Genomic DNA, 22,024 nt, shown 5'->3' with positions numbered 1-22,024 from the left:
AGAATTAGAATGTCCTTTCAAGACACAGAAACTTGGTTTGCTTTTTCAATCAATTTGTTATTAGAGAATAGCTAAACTTTCTTACATTCAGAAGCCTCTGGGCCTACAAGAATTATTCTTGTATAGTTTATATTGAAATACATTGAAGATACTTGTAAATTTTAGCCCATTTATATTTTGAAAGACTGGATGGAGCTCCTCTCTGTGTGGAGTTTGTATGTTCTCCCCGTGTCTGCGTGGGTTTCCGCCGGGTTCTCCGGTTTCCTCCCACAGTCCAAAGACATGCAGTCAGGCCAATTGGACATGTTACATTGCCCCTAGGTGTGAGTGACTGTCTGTGTCTGTCTGTCTGCCCTGCGATGGACTGGCAGCCTGTCCAGGGTGTATCCTGCCTTCCGCCCGATGACTGCTGGGATAGGCTCCAGCCCCCCCCCGCGACCCTGACGGAGAAGCGGCTTAGAAAATGGATGGATGGATGGATGGAGCTCATCTTCCCTCACAAGAGACAATATTAATTGATTTTACTTGAATATGATATCAAAGTCTTTTTTGGAACTTTTTATTATTTGAGTGGATCACTTAATTAATTGATTAAGTGATCCACTGCTGTTTCTATGAACTACATAGCAGAGTTAGTTTTGTTGTTAAACAGAAAACCTGTACACTGATCATATTCTGTGAAAGATATAGACAGTCCATTTGGGTCTGGAGCATCTCAGTGAGGGATGGTAGGCAGGGACCAGCATGACTAAGATGTGATCTGAGAGGCCAAGGTGGGGGCGGGGCACGGCTCTGTATGCGTCTCGTATGTTTGTATACACACGGTCCAGTGTTATTTCCCTGTGTTGGTATGGTGACGTGCTGATAAAACCTCTGAAGACTGTTTGTCAGGTCTACGAGGTTAAAATCCCCAGTCACCACGTAAAAAGACTCTGTGTGCTTGTTCTGAAGTGAGCTGATGTTATCTTGTTGCTCCTTCAGCGCATCATTAGTTTTAGTACCATGCGGGATGTAAACCGTAACGACAAAGTGATGAAAGAAGCAAAAAAAACGGGTAGGCCATGCCAATCTGCTGTTTGTATGAAATCAAAAAAGCTCCACTGTGAAGACATCCAGGAAGCTGACAGGTAGGCAGTTTTTAAATACTTCTGGGAAAAATTGATTAGAGAGAGAGGAAAATTTATGTTGCATCACTGGTAGATGTAGGCCCCATGAAGAGACTGGAACAGAACAGCCTAGGAGGTCCACATCTATTCTGTGTCATCTTACAGCGGATGGCAAAAGGATCAGGTTATGTCAGGCCATGTTCGTTTCAACACTAAGGATCAAGCAGTAGTGTTTTCTATATTGCCTAGGACAGAGAATGCCTGAGAATACAATATAAATCAACATCAGGAATGAAGAGTTAGCGTTCATTAAACAATTTCATGGATCTTCCTTTCCTTACTGCAGGTCTTCATCCACAAAGATGAATATGGAACTTCTTCTTAAATCTATTAATCATCTTCATGCTGAGTACATACCGTACATATTTGTCCAGAAAATAGTATCCAGTCTCTTTCAAGACAAATATTCAGTAGCATACATGCTCTTGCATTTTAACAAATTAAATCTCTCACTGTTTCACCCCAAGAAAGATCAATGCAAACACAATTTGCTTGTATAAAGTTGGAAACATTGATGCTGGGAAGAACACTGCAGGCAAAAGGAGACTGCAAGAGTAAGTAAACAGGAGGACAATGACAAAGTAAATGAGAAAATATTGGTGGTATGTATGGACCTGCAGTGATTACTTCTTTGCCCTAAACCTCAAGCTTCAGCCACTTCACAGTTTCTTCCTGGACTACAGCAAGGTGAAGCTTTGTAACTCAGTCCTGGAGACTTGACAGTGCATGACCTCTGGGCAGTCAGGTACCCTCCATCATACACATTCTCACCTGACTCACTCTTTATGGTGCATAAACATAACATGAATTATAAAGTAATGGCACACGTGCTAACCTAAGGAATAAAGAAATAAAACATACACATGCTATGTAACGCTATGTGGTTGGTGTAGTGTAGTGATTAACACCTCTGCCTTCTACACTGTAGACTAGGGTTCAATCCCCCACCTGGGTAAGCACCCTACACTATACCAACAAGAGTCCAAGAGTCCTTGGGCAAGATTCCTAACACTACCTTCGCCCACTTGTGTAAAATGAACAAACTGTAAGTCGCTCTGGATAAGAGCGTCAGCCAAATGCCATAAATGTAAATAGATTTAATCAGAAGCTCACTTTCCCGCTTGCTGTCAACCCGATTTCCCCTTACCCCCCCCCCCCCCCCCCCCCCCCCCTCCTTCTATCCCTCTGCTTCTCAGGTACAATGTGGATGGTACCACTGAATACAAGATTTGCCATTCAGATGGCTGGATGATTTCTGGAACAATGACACCACAGTGCTGCCACTGTATACATCCCACTAGAGAATGGAGCAGCTAAAATACAAACATCTCAAAGAACTGAAGGATGTAATACCAAAGGACTTTCATGGTTTTTATGATGCACTTATGATGACCATGATGCCCATCACTAGTCCAACACACACAGGCTTGTTAAGGGTTTGCTTTCTCTCACTTGACAGCACATCAGAAAGACACATTAGAATTGATTCCTGTTTAAACTTCTATTGTGCTTTTAAACATGGTTTTTACACATCTTTCACATGTTTCTATGTAATGTCCACATGAAAATAGTCACGTATAATAATAAATAATATTATTATAATAATAAAATCACATGTATACTTAATAAATAATAATAAATAATAATCACATGTATACTTTATTAGTTAACACAGTTGATGGTTATTCTCTTGCATGGTTGGGAACATGATTTACATTTGTGATATTTGTATTTTTGTTTTTACATATTTGTATCTCATATTTATAAGGACAGTGTTTTCATGGACTGTAATGTTAATGTATGCTTACTAGTTCTGGTCACCAGGTGGCAGTATACATGCTATGTATTGTTTCTCTCTTTATTGTTGCTGCTCAACAAGGAAGGCACAATATTGTGTGCATCCTTGAAGGTGAGACATGCTGACTGTGCTCTATGATTAATCCTAATTAATCCTTTAAAATATCTAACATCCATGGGTGTTTTGGATGTTAACGGAGACTTTCATTTAGTGTAAGTTAGAAGTGGGAAAATCTGTGCTTCCTTGAAGATATACCAAGCTGCTGTGTGAGCCTGACAATAAAACAACAGTTGATTGCATCACATTTCTGCGCTTCCTGGTCTCGCAGAGCCCAGCTGGGGAGGTGTGTAGAGAGACAGGAAGGGTTACATTAACATGACTGAATTTTCCTGACTAAAATTTCTCTAACGTTGGCTAATTTGGCTAAAAGTTAAGAATTATTGATCAATAGACATGTCTGTCAACTCAATCACTATGAAACAGGCTTGCTTTTCAGCTTAAGTTATCTAAGTTATCTAAGTCCTGCTTGGTGAAATACTCCCTAGTGTATTTTACAGTTTACTCCCTAATAACACCGTTGATACCAAGTTTGGGAGTACAGGACAAGAGGAAAGCTACAGCTTGCATCTTTAAAAGGCAAAAAGGTATTGTGCATTAATATTTAAAGGCCTAGTCATGCTGACACAGTTAAATGTTTTTAGGATGTCACAGGGAAAAATATTTTTTAGAAACATTAGTTTCTTCTTCTTCTTCTTTCGGCTGCTCCCTTTAGGGGTCACCGCAGCGGATCATCTGCCTCCATCTTGCCCTATCCACTGCCTCCTCTACTTTTACACCAAACCATCTCCATGTCCACCTTCACTACATCCATAAACCTTCTCTGAGGTCTACCTCTTCTCCTTCTACCCGGCAGCTCCATCTCCAACATTCTTTGACCAATATATCCACTATTCCTCCTCAACACATGTCCAAACCATCTCAACCTGGCCTCTCTGGCTTTATCTCCAAACTGCTCTACCTTCACTGTCCCTCTGATCTGCTCATTTCTAAACTTGTCACTCCCAACGAAAATCTCAGCATCTTCATCTCCGCCACCTCCAGCTCAGTCTCCTGCCTTTTAGACAGAGCCACAGTCTCCACATCATAGCAGGACGCACTACTGTCTTGTAAACCTTCACCTTTCACTCTTGCTGCTATCCTTCTGTCACACATCAACCCTGACACCCATCTCCACCCACTCCATCCTGCCTGCAGCCTCTACTTCACCTCTTTTCTACACTGTCCATTGCTCTGGATGGTTGACCCAAGATATTTGAAGTCATCCACTTTTTCGACCTCTACTCCTTGCATCTTCACCTTTCCACCTGCCTCCCTCTCATTCACACACATGTATTCCATCTTGTCTCTACTGACCTTCATTTCTCTCCTCTCCAGTGCAAACCTCCACCTCTCCAGATTCTCTTCCACCTGCTCTCTACTCTCACCACAGATTACAATGTCGTCTGCAAACATCATGGTCCATGGAGCCTCCTGCCTGACCTCATCTGTCAACCTTTCCATCACCATTGCAAACAAGAAGGGGCTCAAAGCTGATCCCTGATGTAACCCTACCTTCACCTTGAAACCATTTGTCACTCCAACTGCACACCTCACCACTGTCTCACTATCCTCATACATGTCCTGCACCACCCTAACATACTTTTCAGGTACACCTGACTTCCTCATACAGTACCACAGTTCCTGTCTTGGCACCCTATCATATGCCTTCTCTAGATCCACAAAGACACAATGTAGCTTCTTCTGACCTTCTCTGTACTTCTCTACCAACACTCTCAACGCAAAAATTGCATCTGTGGTACTCTTTCTGGACATGAAACCAAACTGCTGCTCACTGATCTGAACCTCGTGCAAGTCCACTGCCTTCTCTCCTAAACATCTCCATACCTCCACAGGTATGTCATCTGGACCAACTGTCTTTCCATTCTTCATCCTTTTTAAAGCTGCTCTCACTTCCACCTTACTAATTCTCTGCACTTCATGATCCACTATCTCTCCCCCCGTTGTCCTCCTCTCTCTCTCTCTCATTTTCCTCATTCATTAGTTCTTCAAAGTACTCCTTCCATCTACTCAACACTCTCTGTTCACTCACTAGTACATTTCCCTCTCTATCCTTTATCAGCCTAACCTGCTGTACATCCTTTCCAGCTCTATCTCTCTGTTTAGCCAAACGATACAAGTCCTTTACTCCTTCTTTACTGTCCAGCCTCTCATAGAGCTCATCATAGGCCTGAGCCTTTGCCTTTGCCACCATTCTTTTCGCTATGCGACTAGCCTCACAGTACTCCTGCCTACTTCCTTCATCTCTCTGGTTATCCCACTTTTTCTTAGCTGCCTTCTTCTTCTGAATACTCTCCTGGACTTCCTCATTCCACCACCAACTTTCCTTGGCTTCTTTCCTCTGACCAGACGAAAAACCCAACACATTTTTGCCAGTTTCTCTCACCACCTCAGCTGTAGTTTCCCAGTCCTCAGGTAGTTCCTCACTGCCCCCAAGGGCCTGTTGCAATTTTTCCCTGAACTGCCTGCAACCATCCTCCTCCTTCAGCTTCCACCATCTAATCTTTGGCTCTGTCTTCACTCTCTTCCTCTTCTTTGTTTCTAATCTCATTCTACAGACAAACACCCTATACTGCCTTGCTACACTTTCCCCTGGTACCACTTTACAATCTCCAATCTCCTTTAGGTGGCATCTCCTGCTAAGGATATAATCCACCTGTGTGCACCTCCCTCCACTCTTGTATGTCACCCTGTGTTCTTCCCTCTTCTGAAAAGGGACAGTGAAGGTAGAGCAGTTTGGAGATAAAGCCAGAGATGCCAGGTTGAGATGGTTTGGACATGTGTCGAGGAGGAATAGTGGATATATTGGTCAAAGAATGTTGGAGATGGAGCTGCCGGGTAGAAGGAAAAAAGGTAGACCTCAGAGAAGGTTTATGGATGTAGTGAAGGTGGACATGGAGATGGTTGGTGTAAAAGTAGAGGAGGCAGTGGATAGGGCAAGATGGAGGCAGATGATCCGCTGTGGCGACCCCTAAAGGGAGCAGCCGAGAAAAGAAGAAGTGTTTGGGATAAATGTAAGCCTCTGTCTCCAGTTTGTCTAGCGAAGGCCCACACTTTATTTCTTGCCTTAAGCAAAGAAGGGCTACGCTTAACGATGATCATGCTTTACTAAAATAATCTGGCACCAAGTTGATATCTGGGATTTCTGACATGTAACAAATACCACTGAGTGCTAGATCATTTAAACAGGCTTGTTGATTTTTTTATTTTTTTTGTATTTACCCTAACCACCATCTGAGAGCCTGACGTGTTTATGCTTTTGTTCCTAATGCATCCAGGGCAGTGGTCACTAAAACCAAGGTCAAGTACACCTACAGAAGTGATTATGTCGCTTCCATTGGATAAAGTTAAATTGATCAACATAGACTTGGTAGAGTCCTTTATGTAGTGTCTAGTTGGTTCAGTAATGAATGAGTTTACCACATTCTTCCTATAGGTGATCTAATGCACTAGTCAACCTATTAAGATTTCCAAGGATCAGCATTTCTGAGTCAGTTTATAGAGATACAAGCTCAGCTAAGTACATCAACTGCACAAAAGGGAGCAGAAGGAGGCACTGTAGATCCCTGCTAATGAAGGACATTTCACATAATATCAAATACACACCAAGAGAACATAAAATAAAAAATAGTATAAACTCAAAGCTACAAAAAGAATCCCTGTTTACATTCCCTTCAGTTTATGACATCATACTTGGAAATGCTTTTCCGTGACCACAATAATTTACTTTTAATGTAAGTCAATGGAACTAGACTTTTTTTTACAAGTAATTTTGGGCTATTTGTCATTTGTCCATTCATCATGAAGTTTACACAGAATGTAAATGCAAGATTATGTAAAAAATTGAAAAACGGCAAAAATGAAGATGAATTTTACCAGATACATAACTATTATACCTGTATATAACTATTATAACTAGGTATATAACTATTATACCTGTCCAGTGTGTATTGTGCCTTCCGCCCGATCACTGCTGGGATAGGCTCCAGCACCCCCCCACAACCCTGACGGAGAAGCGGCTTGGAAAATGGATGGATGGACAATAATTTGCCCATTGCCTATTTAAGATTATAATTTAAAATTACTCAAAAATACAAACAAGATGTTCAGATATGTAGTCTTTTTATTTATTCATATTTTAACTTTAGACAGGTTATATTTACATTGAAAACATAAATACTGTTTCTTAATTCTTCTGCTAGTTAGGTCAACCATGGGGCACTTGACTGTACATCAGTGCTTCTATTCTAATTAAATTTTATGAAACTGGTGACTTGGTGAGTTAGATCAACACCCTCCATATCTGTGATGGTCTCAAACACCAGGAAAGTTTTGGATAAATGGAACCTTTGTCACACACTGGAAAATAAAGTTTATCTGGACCATGTTCATCTTAAAAATACACATTTCTTGACATTCAATATTTATCATAAACAACAACGATCAGATAACATTGTTCTCCACAAGTTTCAGTTCTGCCCTGAGATCATTATCATGGTTCACCTCAATCATATAAGCTCCATGTGTCTGGAGAAAGAAAGCACAGAGAGAGGGAACAGCAGCCTCTCACATACAGCCTGGCACCCATGGTTACCTTAACCATGCTACGAGTGTGGGTTCTGAGCGTGGCTGCATTACTAAATGGACTCTCAGCACAAGAAACAGGTTAGAAGGTTGTGATAGAACTGTTGATTATAATGTGCATTGCAACTGTAAAATATCAAAGAACTTTTCAGAACTTTTAGAATGATTTAATTATTTAACATGGAATAATACAAACCATGTCGCTGATTTGTTGGTCATAGTGGTTTTATCTCAATTTAGGCTCATCAGAATAGGTGATTCCTAATTCTGAGAGATGGTTTTTGTTGATATACTCTTTTCTTTTCTTTGGAAAAGCAATGTTGAGCCACATTTTAAATTAAGTTAATTATTGTTATTATTCTTATTATTTTGACCAGATTATGATTTTCTTCTGGACGCAACTGCAACAGAGATGATAACACCAACAACAGGTATGTATTCCAGTGTATGTGTTATTAATTAACTGAACTAATCAAATAATGCTTTTAACAAAGATAAGATCACATTAAGGAAAGTGCAAATTATTATTTTATCAGTGTGCCGTCTCATTTTGTCTCCCACCAAGTGTCTATTCTGCCGACAACAGGAATCATCGCCGATAGCTATGAGAGTCTTTACGGTAAACATATTCCTACAATATTAATCCAAGTCATATGAATTCATATTAATCTCCATTACATTATAGATTGTTGATGGCAGCATTTAAGAGAATGTGTTACTGTTTCATCAGGAATCAACGTGAATCACAACATGCAGGTGTGCAGCACATGGGGAAACTTCCACTTCAGCACATTTGATGGACAGTTCTTCCAGCTGCCCTATACCTGCAACTACATACTGACCACCCTGTGTGACAGCACCAAGACTGACTTTAACATCCAAATGAGGAGGCAGTATATCAACAATCTCCCCACCATCCGCTCCTTCACCATAAAGATAGACGGGGTTGTAGTCAAGCTTCTTGATGGCCACATTACAATGAATGACAAGGCGTGAGTGCCAGGATTTCATTATGTTTGACACTCATTTTTCAACAAAAAAGCTGTATTCATCATTTTATTGTGAAATCAACTCATCTTAAGTCATTTTTGTAATAAAACAATAAATTACTTTTAAAATGACAACTTTTGAAATATTTTGTGTATATACACTGCAAAACATGGTTTACTTTTTATAGTATAGTATACATAATAATTATGTATCTGGTAAAATTCATCTTCATTTTTGCCGTTTTTCAATTTTTTACATAATCTTGCATTTACATTCTGTGTAAACTTCATGATGAATGGACAAATGACAAATAGCCCAAAATTACTTGTAAAAAAAAGTCTAGTTCCATTGACTTACATTAAAAGTAAATTTATATTTTCATAATTTTGAAGATACAAGGTTTTGTTCTGACAGCAGTGATATGCAAATTTAGAGTTAATTACTGGCTGCTTAGTTACATGACTTTTACAGTTGTTATGTAAAAATATAGCAAGATGCAGCTGCATCACAGTAATCCTGAGCTCCAGACAACTCTGCTATTGTTTACTGTTAATATGTTACAGCAAATTACTATGAAAGTATTTCAACTAGGAGCGAGTAATAAACTGTAATTACACAATGAAAATTTTTTGTATTACAATGTTTTACTATTTTGTTTTACAGTGTATGTAATACAAATTAGACACTACGAATAAGCAACGTCTGTTATAGGTGTCTACACTGAAAATTATGCTCTATGTGACATGATGCTGATTTAAAGGTTGCACTGATTGTCACTGTTACTTAAATTAAAGCTTCTTGTCATTTGAGAATGTGGTGTTTCTAATATTTTCCTGTTTTCTTTTTAGAGTGACCATCCCAAGTTATCAGTATGGAGTTCGGATTGAAAAAACAACAAGTTACATTAAGATCAGCTCCAGTAAACTGGAAGTTGAAATCCTTTGGGATCAGCACAACTTTCTCTCGGTACAGTTGAACTATGTTTTCATTCTATTTCAGTACATACTGTATACGTGGTGCACAGTAAGATTCAATCTCCAGCAAAAATCATTTGACTGCTCAGTATCAGAACTTCCTTGTTAAGCGAGACAGAAAGCTGTATTGTGGTTTACTAAGAGTCTCCGAGATAAAGCACAAACAGCACATCTTCACGTAAAGAGTGTTTACATAAAAATTCGAGCAGGAAAGATAAATACTGAACAGGATATGGAACTTACATGTGCGATAAATGCAGGGAAATGCAAAAGGTGAAGTTTGAAATGTCTGACAACTCCTCCACAAGCACTTCCTTTTTTTATCTCCTCTTTTTTTCCATTCCAGCAGCTCCACGTAGAACCCATTCTCACCTCTTCAGTTTATTCCTGTAGAGAAAGTCACGTTTGGCAAAGAACCATAAAGTAATGATTCTATGAAGTGTTCTCTAAATAATTTACTAGCACTGCCACTGCTTCTATAGCAGCTACTCGGATTTTATGTTAACTGTTGTTTTAATAAAAGCACCTGTAATCATACTTACAGCAAGTCGTTATATCCAAAATCCTACAGTTGTAGACCCCATAGTTTATTGCGCTGGCCCTTTAATATCAAGACACCATCTCATATTTATTGTGTTAAATACAGAATTAATTAGTAGTGCAATATAATTAATGATCTGATTGGTCTATTGTCTCGGGTATTAGAGTTTTTGTTGAATAGAAAAAGTGCACTGATCACAAACAGCCTCCATGTTTGAATAATAAAACCCCAGTCTTGAAATAGTCATTTGTGAAATAGCAAATATCCAAGATTATCATAGTCAGTAAATGTAAATATGGTTTTTGGTAAGAATCTTCTTAAACCAATATTATGTTGTATGTTGTAACAACTAAGTTGTAATCATTTTACTGTTAGAACTCAAGGGTATAAATGTAATCAACCTTTTTATCTTAAATGGCTAGAACACTGAGAAATCCAGTGAGTGCTGTACATTGGTTATTGGTTATGGTGCAATACATTTCTGTATTGTATGCAAGCTTTATGAATCATCTGTGTGCTGTATTACACCTGCTCAGGTTGAGATCCCAACAAAGTACAGGAATCAGACCTGTGGACTGTGTGGGGACTTCAATGGAGTTAAGGACAATGAGTTCATTGAAAACGGTGAGTCAGATCCAGTAGTTATAAATAACTTTTTGTAAATTACACTTTAAAAAGGCAAAATGTATATTTGCAGCTTTAGTTCCACATTCAATCAATTTTCATATCCACTACAAAAGGTGCGCAACTAACAGAAGAAGAATATGGGCATAAATGGAAGATGGATGCACCCGCAGAGACATGTGAGGAGATTGAGCTCCACACCAAGAAATGCCAGTCTCAGGTATAATCATTATGAAATGTCCATGGTTGATGAGTTTGTTTGCTTGCTGTATAATTATATGCAAACATTTGGGCACTCCTGGTCAAATGAAGCAGCATGTTTTGTGAGAATAGGTTAATGCAATATCGATTACATGCAAAAAAGTTCAACATTAAAAAAAAAAAAAAAAAAAAAAAAAATATATATATATATATATATATATATATATATATATATATATATAAAATTACCAGTGCAAGTTTTTAATTAACATTTTTAATTTGTGCTATTGCATGAACAAAGACTGGCTAAAAGTTTTTTCTCACAGCTACATGTATTACTTAAATGTTTTAAAGCTGTTGCTGAGTAACTCAAAGTAGTTACTGCATGAAAAGAAATTGAGAAGAGTCCAAAACAGTGCCAGCATTGATTAACCATGCCATGTTTAGATTTAAAAACATTAACAGCATCTGAGTCTCTGATTATTTGAAGAAGGGCATTCCACAGCCGTGTGGGAGCACTGCTGAAATCCCGGTTACAAACGTACCACAAGTTAGTGAGAGGAATAGTGAGGACAAAAGAGTCTGAAGGACAGAGCGCATGGGCAGCACAGAGCGCATGAGCATGCCTGTGTAGGTGAAACAAATATCCAAGATTATCATAGTCAGTAAATGTAAATTTGGTTTTTGGTAAGAATCTTCTTAAACCAATATTATGTTGTATGTTGTAACAACTAAGTTGTAATCATTTTACTGTTAGAACTCAAGGGTATAAACGTAATCAACCTTTTTATCTTAAATGGCTAGAACACTGAGAAATCCAGTGAGTGCTGTACATTGGTTATTGGTTATGGTGCAATACATTTCTGTATTGTATGCAAGCTTTATGAATCATCTGTGTGCTGTATTACACCTGCTCAGGTTGAGATCCCAACAAAGTACAGGAATACCACAAGTTAGTGAGAGGAATAGTGAGGACAAAAGAGTCTGAAGGACAGAGCGCATGGGCAGCACAGAGCGCATGAGCATGCCTGTGTAGGTGAAACTGATCAGAGAGATAAGCATTGATTAACCATATTAAGTTTAAATTTAAACATAACAAGTTTAGAATTTAAAACATTAACAGTATCTGAGTCTCTGATGGTTTGAGGAAAGGAATTCCAAAGCCTTGAGACAGCGCTGCTGAAATTCTACTGACCAGTGGAGTGCAACTCTGAGGCAAAATAAGGAGAGCAAAATAAGTGAAAACCGGGTGCCGATCCGTTTAGGGCCTGAAAGTGAAATGAAGTATTTAGAAGATTATGAGCTGTTTAACAGAGAGCCAGTGGAGATGGAAAAGAATGGGAGTGTGAGGTAAAACTCTGACTGCTGAGTTTTGTTGTTGCTGCACTCTATCAATTCATTTATATTAGAGACCAAACAGAAGACCTTTCCAATAAGCCTTGAGACACATTATTAATAATAAGCCTGGAGTTTAGGGAGTTAGGCCTTTTGAAATACCTGCAAAACATCTTAAATTAACCCCCAATTCGATTATTCTAACAGTTTTGATTTTTTTCATCCATCTCAGAACTATTTATGTGAACAGCTGCTTTCTGATCCAGCCTTCAGTAACTGCCACAGACTGCTGTCCATTGAGGCATTTGTGGAAGCCTGTGTTAGAGATGTGTGTCAGTGTAACAGCAGCCAGGCTTTGTGTCTGTGTGACACAATATCTGAGTTCTCACGCCAGTGTGCGCATGCTGGGGGCAAGCCGCAGAACTGGAGGACCAACTATTTGTGTGGTATGTATGATAATTATTGTAATTAACATAAATCTGGCGTCGTATGGAAAGCATTGACACCTGAGATCATAGCAGGATCCAATGTGACAAAGAACTGTAACAATCAAGACTGGATAGGAAAATGGACCCTAATGCAGTAGAGTTTAATGATAAACATACAAGTGGAAATCATAAGACAAAGTAAGAGACTGTGGTTTAGAAATGCAAAGCTGGCCAGGACAGGCAGAGCCAAAACGAAAGGTAAACTCAGGAGGACAGGTAATAAAAGTGAGATTAACAGAAAGCTAATGCTAAAGACTAGTCCAGTGGTAAGACAAGGTAAAATATAAAACATAAACATAAAGGCATGTAGGACAGGTGGAAATAATAAGCTAAGGCTAAGCAAGAGGGTAAGTAAGTTATGTCCAGGCAAGACAAGTCTAAACCGCTTAAGCAAATGACAAATTACAGTTCAATAAAGTGTCTCTTACTGACAAGACCATTTTCATTTCTTTTGGAGTGTTAATGTTGTCTCCTGTGTTTCTGCTCTACAGGTAAAGAGTGTCCTTTTAACCTGGAGCACAAGGAATGTGGGAGTCCATGTAAAGACACCTGTTCTAACCAAGAGGGAAGCCTAGTCTGCAATGAACACTGTAGCGATGGCTGCTTCTGCCCAGCAGGTAACCTTCACTCACAAACAGCAGCAATACACAAATAAAATGGGAAATTGTATTTTGACATGGTTTGCTCAATAGACCCAGCTTCAGAGGCTGACAGTGCCTTACAAGAGTTTGACTGTATATAAATATCACAGGCTTGAAGTAATACCAGTACTTATGGTATGATTATCTGTAAAACAGCAGTATAAAAGTCTAAGAAACAGTCACTTGAATGGATTACACACTTAAAATGTCTGTGTTTCAGTCAAAAGTAGCATCAATCCAGGCTGAATCCAATGACTTTATACTTCGTAAATAGTGTGCTAGCTATGAAAGTTTAAAAAGTCTAGCTTTTTCTAGCCAAAGAGTGCATCATATATTGAGTTTGAATGTAGCTGAGCCCAAATGAATCATTTTTAGCCATGTTAAATGGAGTGCAGGATTGAGTATAAATTCCTATGTAGTGCACTCTGTAGAGAGCCTTTGAGATTCCGTTCCAGGATGAGAGGAGGGGTGCTGCTGGATTGGTGCTAAACAAGGCTATGTGGTGATTTGGTGACCAAAATGTACTTATACATCAGTTTGAGAGAAGGCAGAGTGCAGACTGCTAGCTGGAGATGCAGAGGTTTCTAGGGCTCTTTCTCCTGCCTCAGTCTCTGCAGACCTACCGCTTTTCTTTAGTTCGCTCCGTTTTAAGGTGAGTGGACGTTCCCCTGTATTCGGGTCTGCATCAAACAGCAGAACCAGGCAGAATCTGCTCCAATTCCCGAAACCCTGTTCAGTTCAGCTGGTGGGAATCCGTTTTATGATGAAGGGGCTTCATCAGCAGAGCCAGCATGCCGGCACTGTACTGTCAGCATAATCCACCTGATTATAGTCAAGAGATATGTTTGATTTCTGGCCGAGCATGAGCAACCTGAGCAGTTAAATTGGTAAACTAATGATAAAGGAGCAGATATTAAGTGATTTTTAATATTATTAAAAATAAATATTATGAAATAAAGTTTATTTCAAATGAGGCGCTAAAACCCTCAAAACTAAAGAGGCGTCTGGAGAACGAACAGTTACTCCTGTGGGAAAAACATAAGAGTATTTTCAGTGAGAACGTGATGGACTGCAGCTCCAAATCACAGTCCACATCTGCATCTACCCTTTTTTCTGTGCTTAAAGTTCTTGTTTATTTCAGTTTTTGCTGCACGTCTACACCAAAAACCTAGAGTTTTTAAGAATATATAATAATAATAATAATAATAATAATAATAACAATAATAATAATAATAATAATGCAGAAATTCATAGAATACATAACATAACATAAATACATGTATGTACAAAGTAATAATTGATGTACAAATTATTTTGTCTCTCATAGTTCATGTGATAGTAGTAGTAATAATAATAATAATAGGTTATGGTTTTACATTATCAGTAAATTGACATTTACCTATTTCCCTTACTATGTAAAATGTTTAATTTGTGGGTGTAACACTAAATTGACAAAATGGAAATAGGTTCTGTTGGATCTGTTGGTTCAGCTGGTGTTTCAGTTTTCAGCTGGTGATGCTTTTTCCAGTTATGGGAAAGGAAAGGAATCATCATAGATGTGCTTTATATTCATTCCTTACGTTTTGGAATGCAAAGCTTTTCAGGAAATGCAGAAGTGACTCTTTTTTCACATCCTTCATTAAGTTGATGATTATTTCTTAAGATTGATAATTTGCAGGAAATCCACCCCAGATTCATCTTTCCTATCCTATAGTTTACATGCCAGAACAACCATCTGTAAATGCTGTCTATTAAATTATATAAATTCTCAATTATGTATCTCGCTGTACAGGAACTGTGTTTAATGACATTGAGGAAAATGGCTGCATCCCAGTTAATAAGTGTCCCTGCATCCACAATGGACGGATTTATCAGCCTGGAGAGTCATACAACAGAACCTGTCAAAAATGGTAAGTTAAAAAAAAAAATCAGCAATATACTATGAGCTTTTAAGTCCCCTTTATAATTACCTTATAGGTACATTTTAATGAATAAAAGGAGAAAAATATTTTCGTATAATTAAAAATGTAGTTTTTGACACAAACTATGTAGAATCCATGAACTTTCAGTTTTGTTAGACTATATGAGATTGCAGTGGATTTACTAGATCATACACATATTAAATAAATGAAACAAAAGCATTGAGAAATCATGTTATGATCAAGGATTAAACAGGAGAAATAGGCATTTTTAAATTGACCTTAAAGGGTTAAGTCTACGTTTTCATCCCCCTCCTCTGTTGTGGTCAGTGTGTGTTCTGAAGGCCGGTGGAGTTGTGTGAACCTGGACTGTCCTGGCACTTGCTCTATACAAGGAGGGTCTCATATCACCACATATGACGGCAAAGCTTACAACTTCCATGGAAACTGCTACTACGTTCTTTCCAAGGTTACTATACCTACATTTGTAAAACTCTGTAATATTATTACTAATGCAATCTAATCAGAAGGTTTGTGGCTAAGTTGTAAAACAAGTACCAGTGATAACAAATATTTGATGTATACTTTTCTTTTCAGGACAGCATAAACGATGTGACAGTATTGGGGCACCTGGTGCAGTGTGGGCAGACAGAAGCCGAAACATGTCTGACTGATGTGAAGTTCATTATTTCAGAAACTTCTGTAAGCATTTCAAAGTATCTAATGGTTTACGGTCACATGTGAAACTTTAGGCCTATGTTCTGTTGTTTTAATACAATAATACATTTTGTGGTTATTGTCTATGATCATTTATCTGAAAAATGTGTTAATATCTTTATGCACTCGAAGTATAAAACACATATGTTTATTTATTTCTCTTAAATTAACAGGTTACTTTCTCATCCAGTGGCTCTGTACTTGTGAATGAGATTACAACCAAGCTTCCCATTTTAAATGGTGAGTTTTCTTGAATGCCCTTTATTTTTTACTCATGATAAGTTCATAATGTATGTTAATGCATAATGCAATGCATAGATAGATAGATAGATAGATAGATAGATAGATAGATAGATAGATAGATAGATAGATAGATAGATAGATAGATTCAACTTTATTGTCATTACTCAGTACAAGTACATGGCAACGAAATGCAGTTAGCATCTACCAGAAGTGCAAATAGTAGCAATAGTGCAAAAAGAGCCTGTGCAAGTGTGCAATGAATAGACATAGTGCAACAAATTACAGTATATAGAATAAATTACTATTATAGATATGCAAAAATAGATTCGCTATAGGTGTGTAGATATATACATGAACATGTTGGAGATGTACACTGTATTGAATAACTGTTGCGATGTGTTATTTACATGGCAGTAGAATGTTAAATATGTGCAATGGTAATAATAATGAATAAAACAACTGCTCTGATTGGTGAGTGTAGTATGAAAGGCATATTTCTAAGTTAAGAAGTAATGCTAGTCAGGAAAGGTCAGTGACTGTGCAAAAGCTGTGATGTTTGAAGTGCTATTCTCTTATTTTTGTCTCAGATCAAGTCACAGTCTTTAAGCCCTCTACATTCTACATCATCGCTCGCAGTCCAGGCCTTCTACTGGTGATCCAAATGGTTCCAGTCATGCAAGTGTACATAATGGCCAGCTCTAAAAAGAAAGGAACATTGAGTGGTGTGTGTTTCCTGAAGCACTATGAAAATCTTTCATCTGTCTCAGAAGGTGAAACCTCTGGTGACAATGCATATCTTTGTGTTTAGGTCTTTGTGGGAACTTCAATGATGTCCAGGCAGATGACTTCAAAACAAAATTAGGACTAACGGAGGGCACAGGTGCAACGTTTGCCAACACATGGAAGGCTATGTCCAACTGTCCTGACATTAGTATCAGTCAAGAAAACCCCTGTAGTATGAGTGTGGAAAAAGGTACAGGCTTTAACCTGTTCAACATTTTAATGTCCATGTTTACAAATGTACAAGACATCACTTTTAAAGCAGCAGCTTCTGTATTAAATTTACATGAAATGATTTCATTCTAAAGTTTCAAATTCTGTGCCCTTTCAGAGAAATATGCCAGGGAATGGTGTAACATGCTTACAGACCCAAAGGGAGTCTTTTCACCCTGTCATGCTGAAGTCAACCCAAAGGACTACAAAGATGTAAGAATAATTTTTTAACATCAAACTGTTAGATTTGACAGTTTAACAGTGAATCATTCAGTAAATATGTCCGTCTGTTTAAATCTGAAGGAGGAGCCTGTTGCTAAGCTGGTCAGCTTAAACTTAGTTAGAAGTTCAGTGATGCACACAAAGCCGTTGTAACAAGTAATGCTCCCTTGTGAAGAATCTTCAGTCTGGTATAGGTATATATGTTAGTTAGTTTGCTTAACCAATGTGTACAAATTCTTTTTTTTCCAAGGAAGATTGCAGCTTCACCCAGTGCAGTTACTGGACTAACCATATTACCAAATCATATATTCATTCAGATTTTTAAGGAGAAAAACAAGCCTGTTGTGTTAAGTTTGCATAACCGTGCAAAATGGGCCATGGGTTCAGGCCCTAACGCTCCTACGCCTCTGCATATTAATACACTACATTACATGGACGATATTAGAGGAATTTTATTAATAAACTAAACTGTGTTGCTTATTTTTTGCAGAGGTGTATTTATGATACATGCAACTGTGCCAAAAGTGAGGAGTGCATGTGTGCAGCTGTGTCCTCCTACGTATATGCGTGTGCTGCCAAACGTGTTCAGCTCCATGGCTGGAGAAACGCCACCTGTGGTGAGATTCCAAACTGTTTAAAAAGAATCAATCAAAGCCTCCATTAAACTTAGTGTAGCACAGCTTACTATGAAGAGTAGCTTCAAATCTTATAGCAGAACAAACCTGCTACTAAACTGGGAGAGTAGACTGGAAAGAAAAGCCTCAGTGACTTTCATTACTTTTCATATGTATATATTATTAAGCTCATAAGTTTTTTTAAGTTTTGTCTGCAGATATACAGCTTTAAATTGGTAATAATCTTTACCAATGAATTCTCCTTTCTTTAGCACTCTTTCCAACCCCATAACGACTGGATAAAAACAGCAGAGAACACAGTCACCTATTTAACTGAACAGTACTGAAAGAATTAGAAAGTGTCATTCTAACCAGGTTTAAATACTTGTTGAGAAAACATATTTTGTTTGCATATTCATCAGTATTTCATCATCACTTAAAGCAATAACTGAAATGTTGAATTTCTCATACTACGAACACGTTTGTCTCATGTTTGTCTCGTGCAGGTAGGTTCTCCACAGATTGTCCAGGCAATATGGAGTACCACTACAGCCTGAGCGGTTGTGGGACCACCTGCCGCTCCCTTAGTGGACATGACCACACCTGTCAGGTGATTCACACACCTGTGGACGGCTGTGGCTGTGCCAAGGGCACCTATCTCAGTGACAAGGGCGAGTGTGTGCCTGCCTCCAGCTGCCCCTGTTACTACAACAATCAGGTTGTGGCCCCCTCTCAGGTCATCAGCAAGGACGGAACTACATGGTAAAAATATGAATATAAAGCTGCACTTTGGGTTTTTTTGGTAAAATTAAAAGAAGTAGCATTACTGAGTCAGGAGGTAGATATGCTAAGATGAATGTGTGTGTGTGTGTGTGTGTGTGTGTGTGTGTGTGTGTGTGTGTGTGTGTGTGTGTGTGTGTGTGCTGTGAATGCAGGGTTGAATGTGTCTAGGAGAGATGGATGTGTTTCCACTGCTTTAACACGGGGCTAAAATGAATCTAATACCATCCCCTGAAGTGGTTTGAGCAGTTGGATTTGTGTCTTGGGTGTGTTTACACTTGCTCATTTATGTGGCTTGGCCTTATCCAGATGTAATCCTGATGTTTAAGATGCATGAAGCGACTGGGTGTAAATGGGCTCTGAGAGTGCAAAGTTGAGTGACTGTCATTAGAATGGACACAAAAATCAAATGTGCTTGTAGCTATTAGCTGTCACTGTGCTGCTACTGTGTTAAGAGATTTTTCCTAGCTGTGATCTTCCCTTCTTTCTTTAAGCACTATTTATTGGTGAGCTCCCATACCACGAATCAGGGAGCCTCTCTAAAATATAATCGGACATGATGTGTTTATTTGTCCATTCATACAAATAAATTAAACATATAATATACAATTCCCAGTGTAATATACCTGTGAATAAATAAAGATCAGCTTAACTGTTAGAATGTGTTATTTCTAATTAGATGTTATTCTGACTTTCCACAGCACATGCACTCTTGGCAAGCTACACTGCATCGGGCAGCAGCAAGTTCCAAGTGAGCACTAATTTCCTAATGTAGAAGTTTATTAATGGACTGTGTTTCCTGGAATTGACTGGATGTTCTGAGTTTTATTTTTATTTTCTCTTTTAGCCTGCGAAGCTCCTATGTACTTCTTCAACTGCTCGAATGCTGGACCTGAAGCCAGAGGGACAGAATGCCAGAAAAGCTGCCAGACGCTGGACTCTGACCAGTGTGTAAGTGAATCTGCAGACAGTGGTGGATAAATGCATGAAATGCAAGTGGATAAGTAATTGTGCAAACAAATGGATGAAGAGATAGATCATGACAAATGTACTTGTTCGTTTATGTGTTTATTTTGTAGTTTTGTGTCCAAACTACACAATTCTGAGACTACCTGAAATAGTCTCATATGCATCTTCTGTAACAGGGCTGTAAGGCATGAGCTCTGTGTGTTTCTGACTGTCTACCATCCAATATATACAAAGGGTTTGAATCCAAACTTAAGGGACACAACAAATTCTGATATGTGTACATATCTGCTCTGTGTGTTTTTGTAAATAGTAAGCTTTCCTCTATTAGTGTAAGGGTTTTGGGAGTAATAATAAGTAAAACTGTAATAACTGTATATACTTTAAATTTACTGATATCCTAAATCCACTGCCACCTTAAAACCAATTTTTTTGTGCTGATATTGCATTAGGCTGTAATATCACGATACTTCAGGGTATTTTTGCCATAATGATATATTTGGCAATATGACAAAACACGAGTAACATTGTATTAATTTAAAAAACATGCTATCACAAAAAAATAAATGTTAACGCTTTATTTAGTATACATATGTTTCAAATATAAGTAGGCACAAAAAAACTGATTCCGAGTGAGCTATTAGTCGGATTATTAACAGATTATAAGGATGCGTGTAAACGTGGCTATCGGCTGTTGAGCACTCTTCGTGGCATTAGCCACGTTTAATAGAGTATGGAATGGAAAACGTCCATGTAAACACCTAAATCGGAATAGTCTAGTCCGATTGAGGCCATTCGGAATACAGTTTCTATACGACTGAACGAGGTGGGTAAACCTCTAAATAATCCGTTAAAACAGGAATAACAGCCGTGTAAACGCCTGAATCCGATTACACTCCAATCGGAATGTGTAAGTACTTTCTGCGCATGCGCGGCGCGTCATAGCGAAAGGTTTATACCGTTCAGCATGGCGGAGCTGAAACTGGTCTGCAGAGGAGACGGAGTTTCTGCTCTGAGCTTTAAAAGACGGCGGTGGGACGGACGTCCAGCTTATGTGTCTCAGAGCACGACGTCTTCCTCTCGACATCATTTTAAAGCCATTACAATCTCAAGCGCGCCAACTGGAAACTCATCTCATGCCGACTGGACCTCACGTGATGTTCGCTGTCATGGTAACGTTTACTCTAAGAGCTGCTCCACGCATGCGCGTCATTTTGCATCGGATTGCTTGTAGTGAGCATGTAAACGAAGATTTTCCATCAGATTGTTGAACAGAGTGAGAATAAACACCTCAGTCTGGATCTGTAATCCGATTGTATTCAACCGGATTGGCAAAAGTCTTTGCGTGTAAACACAGCCATGTTTGATTTTCCTCATACTCCACTGAGCGCTTCTGCTTGAGGTGGTGAAACCGATTAGTTGTGTTTCCCCCTTTTGTTGTTACAGGCTTCTTGTATATCTTGCATATTACTGTGATCTGTTGTACATCCGAGATTTTATTACCAAACCACCTCCACACTACTGAGGTCGCTCCCCTTTTTTGGGAGAAACTCCACCACAGAGCTGCTTTGCGCCATAGCTACTTCTTTCTGTTCCAATATGACTCACGCAACGAACGTACGCCGTGCGCATGACGTCATTACGCCAACAAGTCAGAATATCGACTTAACAGGGACACAAATGAAAAATGTAACCATCACTACATCTGTCAGAAACATGCCTACTCGCCTCCTTCACCTGTGTTCCATTATTCACCACAGCAACATTTTTCAATTTGATTTATAATGATGTATCTTCAATATGAGAGGAACTGCTCTGGTCACTGGTGGGCTTTTTTTTTTTTTTTGGCTAGCTGGCAAAGGAAACCAGCGTTACCAGCTAGGAAGCTGAATTTCTTATTGTAACCATGTAATTACCAACTAACCCTAACCCTACATTACATTACCATGTAATGTATTTACAGTCTTCAATTCAACATAACAGTGGAGAGAATGGATTACTCAAGTGATGAAAAGAATTTATCAGATGAGGAAGACAACAGACTAAAAGCTAAAGTTAGCAAGGTAGCTTACCTCAGTTTGGCTCCTTTTTTCTAGTTGAAAGGGTTAAAA

The 22,024-nt window shown here is 38.7% G+C and overlaps 1 protein-coding gene across 7 annotated transcripts in view; it reads left to right on the top strand.

The window, feature by feature from the left end:
• The first annotated feature begins 7,639 nt into the window (after nt 1-7,639).
• Nucleotides 7,640-22,024, top strand: part of LOC108432662 (mucin-2-like) — a 57,952-nt gene continuing 43,567 nt past the window's right edge. For all 7 annotated transcript variants that reach the window (XM_037542940.1, XM_037542942.1, XM_037542941.1 and 4 more), the window contains exons 1-20: nt 7,640-7,746; nt 8,043-8,096; nt 8,231-8,284; nt 8,396-8,657; nt 9,504-9,621; nt 10,707-10,794; nt 10,911-11,014; nt 12,563-12,776; nt 13,310-13,435; nt 15,252-15,369; nt 15,709-15,847; nt 15,976-16,080; nt 16,269-16,335; nt 16,926-17,060; nt 17,147-17,311; nt 17,450-17,544; nt 18,044-18,170; nt 18,674-18,929; nt 19,649-19,698; nt 19,795-19,898. In XM_037542940.1, the coding sequence (XP_037398837.1) occupies nt 7,668-7,746; nt 8,043-8,096; nt 8,231-8,284; nt 8,396-8,657; nt 9,504-9,621; nt 10,707-10,794; nt 10,911-11,014; nt 12,563-12,776; nt 13,310-13,435; nt 15,252-15,369; nt 15,709-15,847; nt 15,976-16,080; nt 16,269-16,335; nt 16,926-17,060; nt 17,147-17,311; nt 17,450-17,544; nt 18,044-18,170; nt 18,674-18,929; nt 19,649-19,698; nt 19,795-19,898 (2,460 nt within the window). In that variant the 5' untranslated portion in view covers nt 7,640-7,667. The remainder of the gene's footprint in view (nt 7,747-8,042; nt 8,097-8,230; nt 8,285-8,395; nt 8,658-9,503; nt 9,622-10,706; nt 10,795-10,910; nt 11,015-12,562; nt 12,777-13,309; nt 13,436-15,251; nt 15,370-15,708; nt 15,848-15,975; nt 16,081-16,268; nt 16,336-16,925; nt 17,061-17,146; nt 17,312-17,449; nt 17,545-18,043; nt 18,171-18,673; nt 18,930-19,648; nt 19,699-19,794; nt 19,899-22,024) is intronic.

Source organism: Pygocentrus nattereri, chromosome 11 (genome assembly GCF_015220715.1).
Source record: "Pygocentrus nattereri isolate fPygNat1 chromosome 11, fPygNat1.pri, whole genome shotgun sequence".
Taxonomy (NCBI): domain Eukaryota; kingdom Metazoa; phylum Chordata; class Actinopteri; order Characiformes; family Serrasalmidae; genus Pygocentrus; species Pygocentrus nattereri.
Note: the sequence above shows the minus strand (reverse complement) of the source record. Positions and strands in the feature narration are given on the sequence as shown.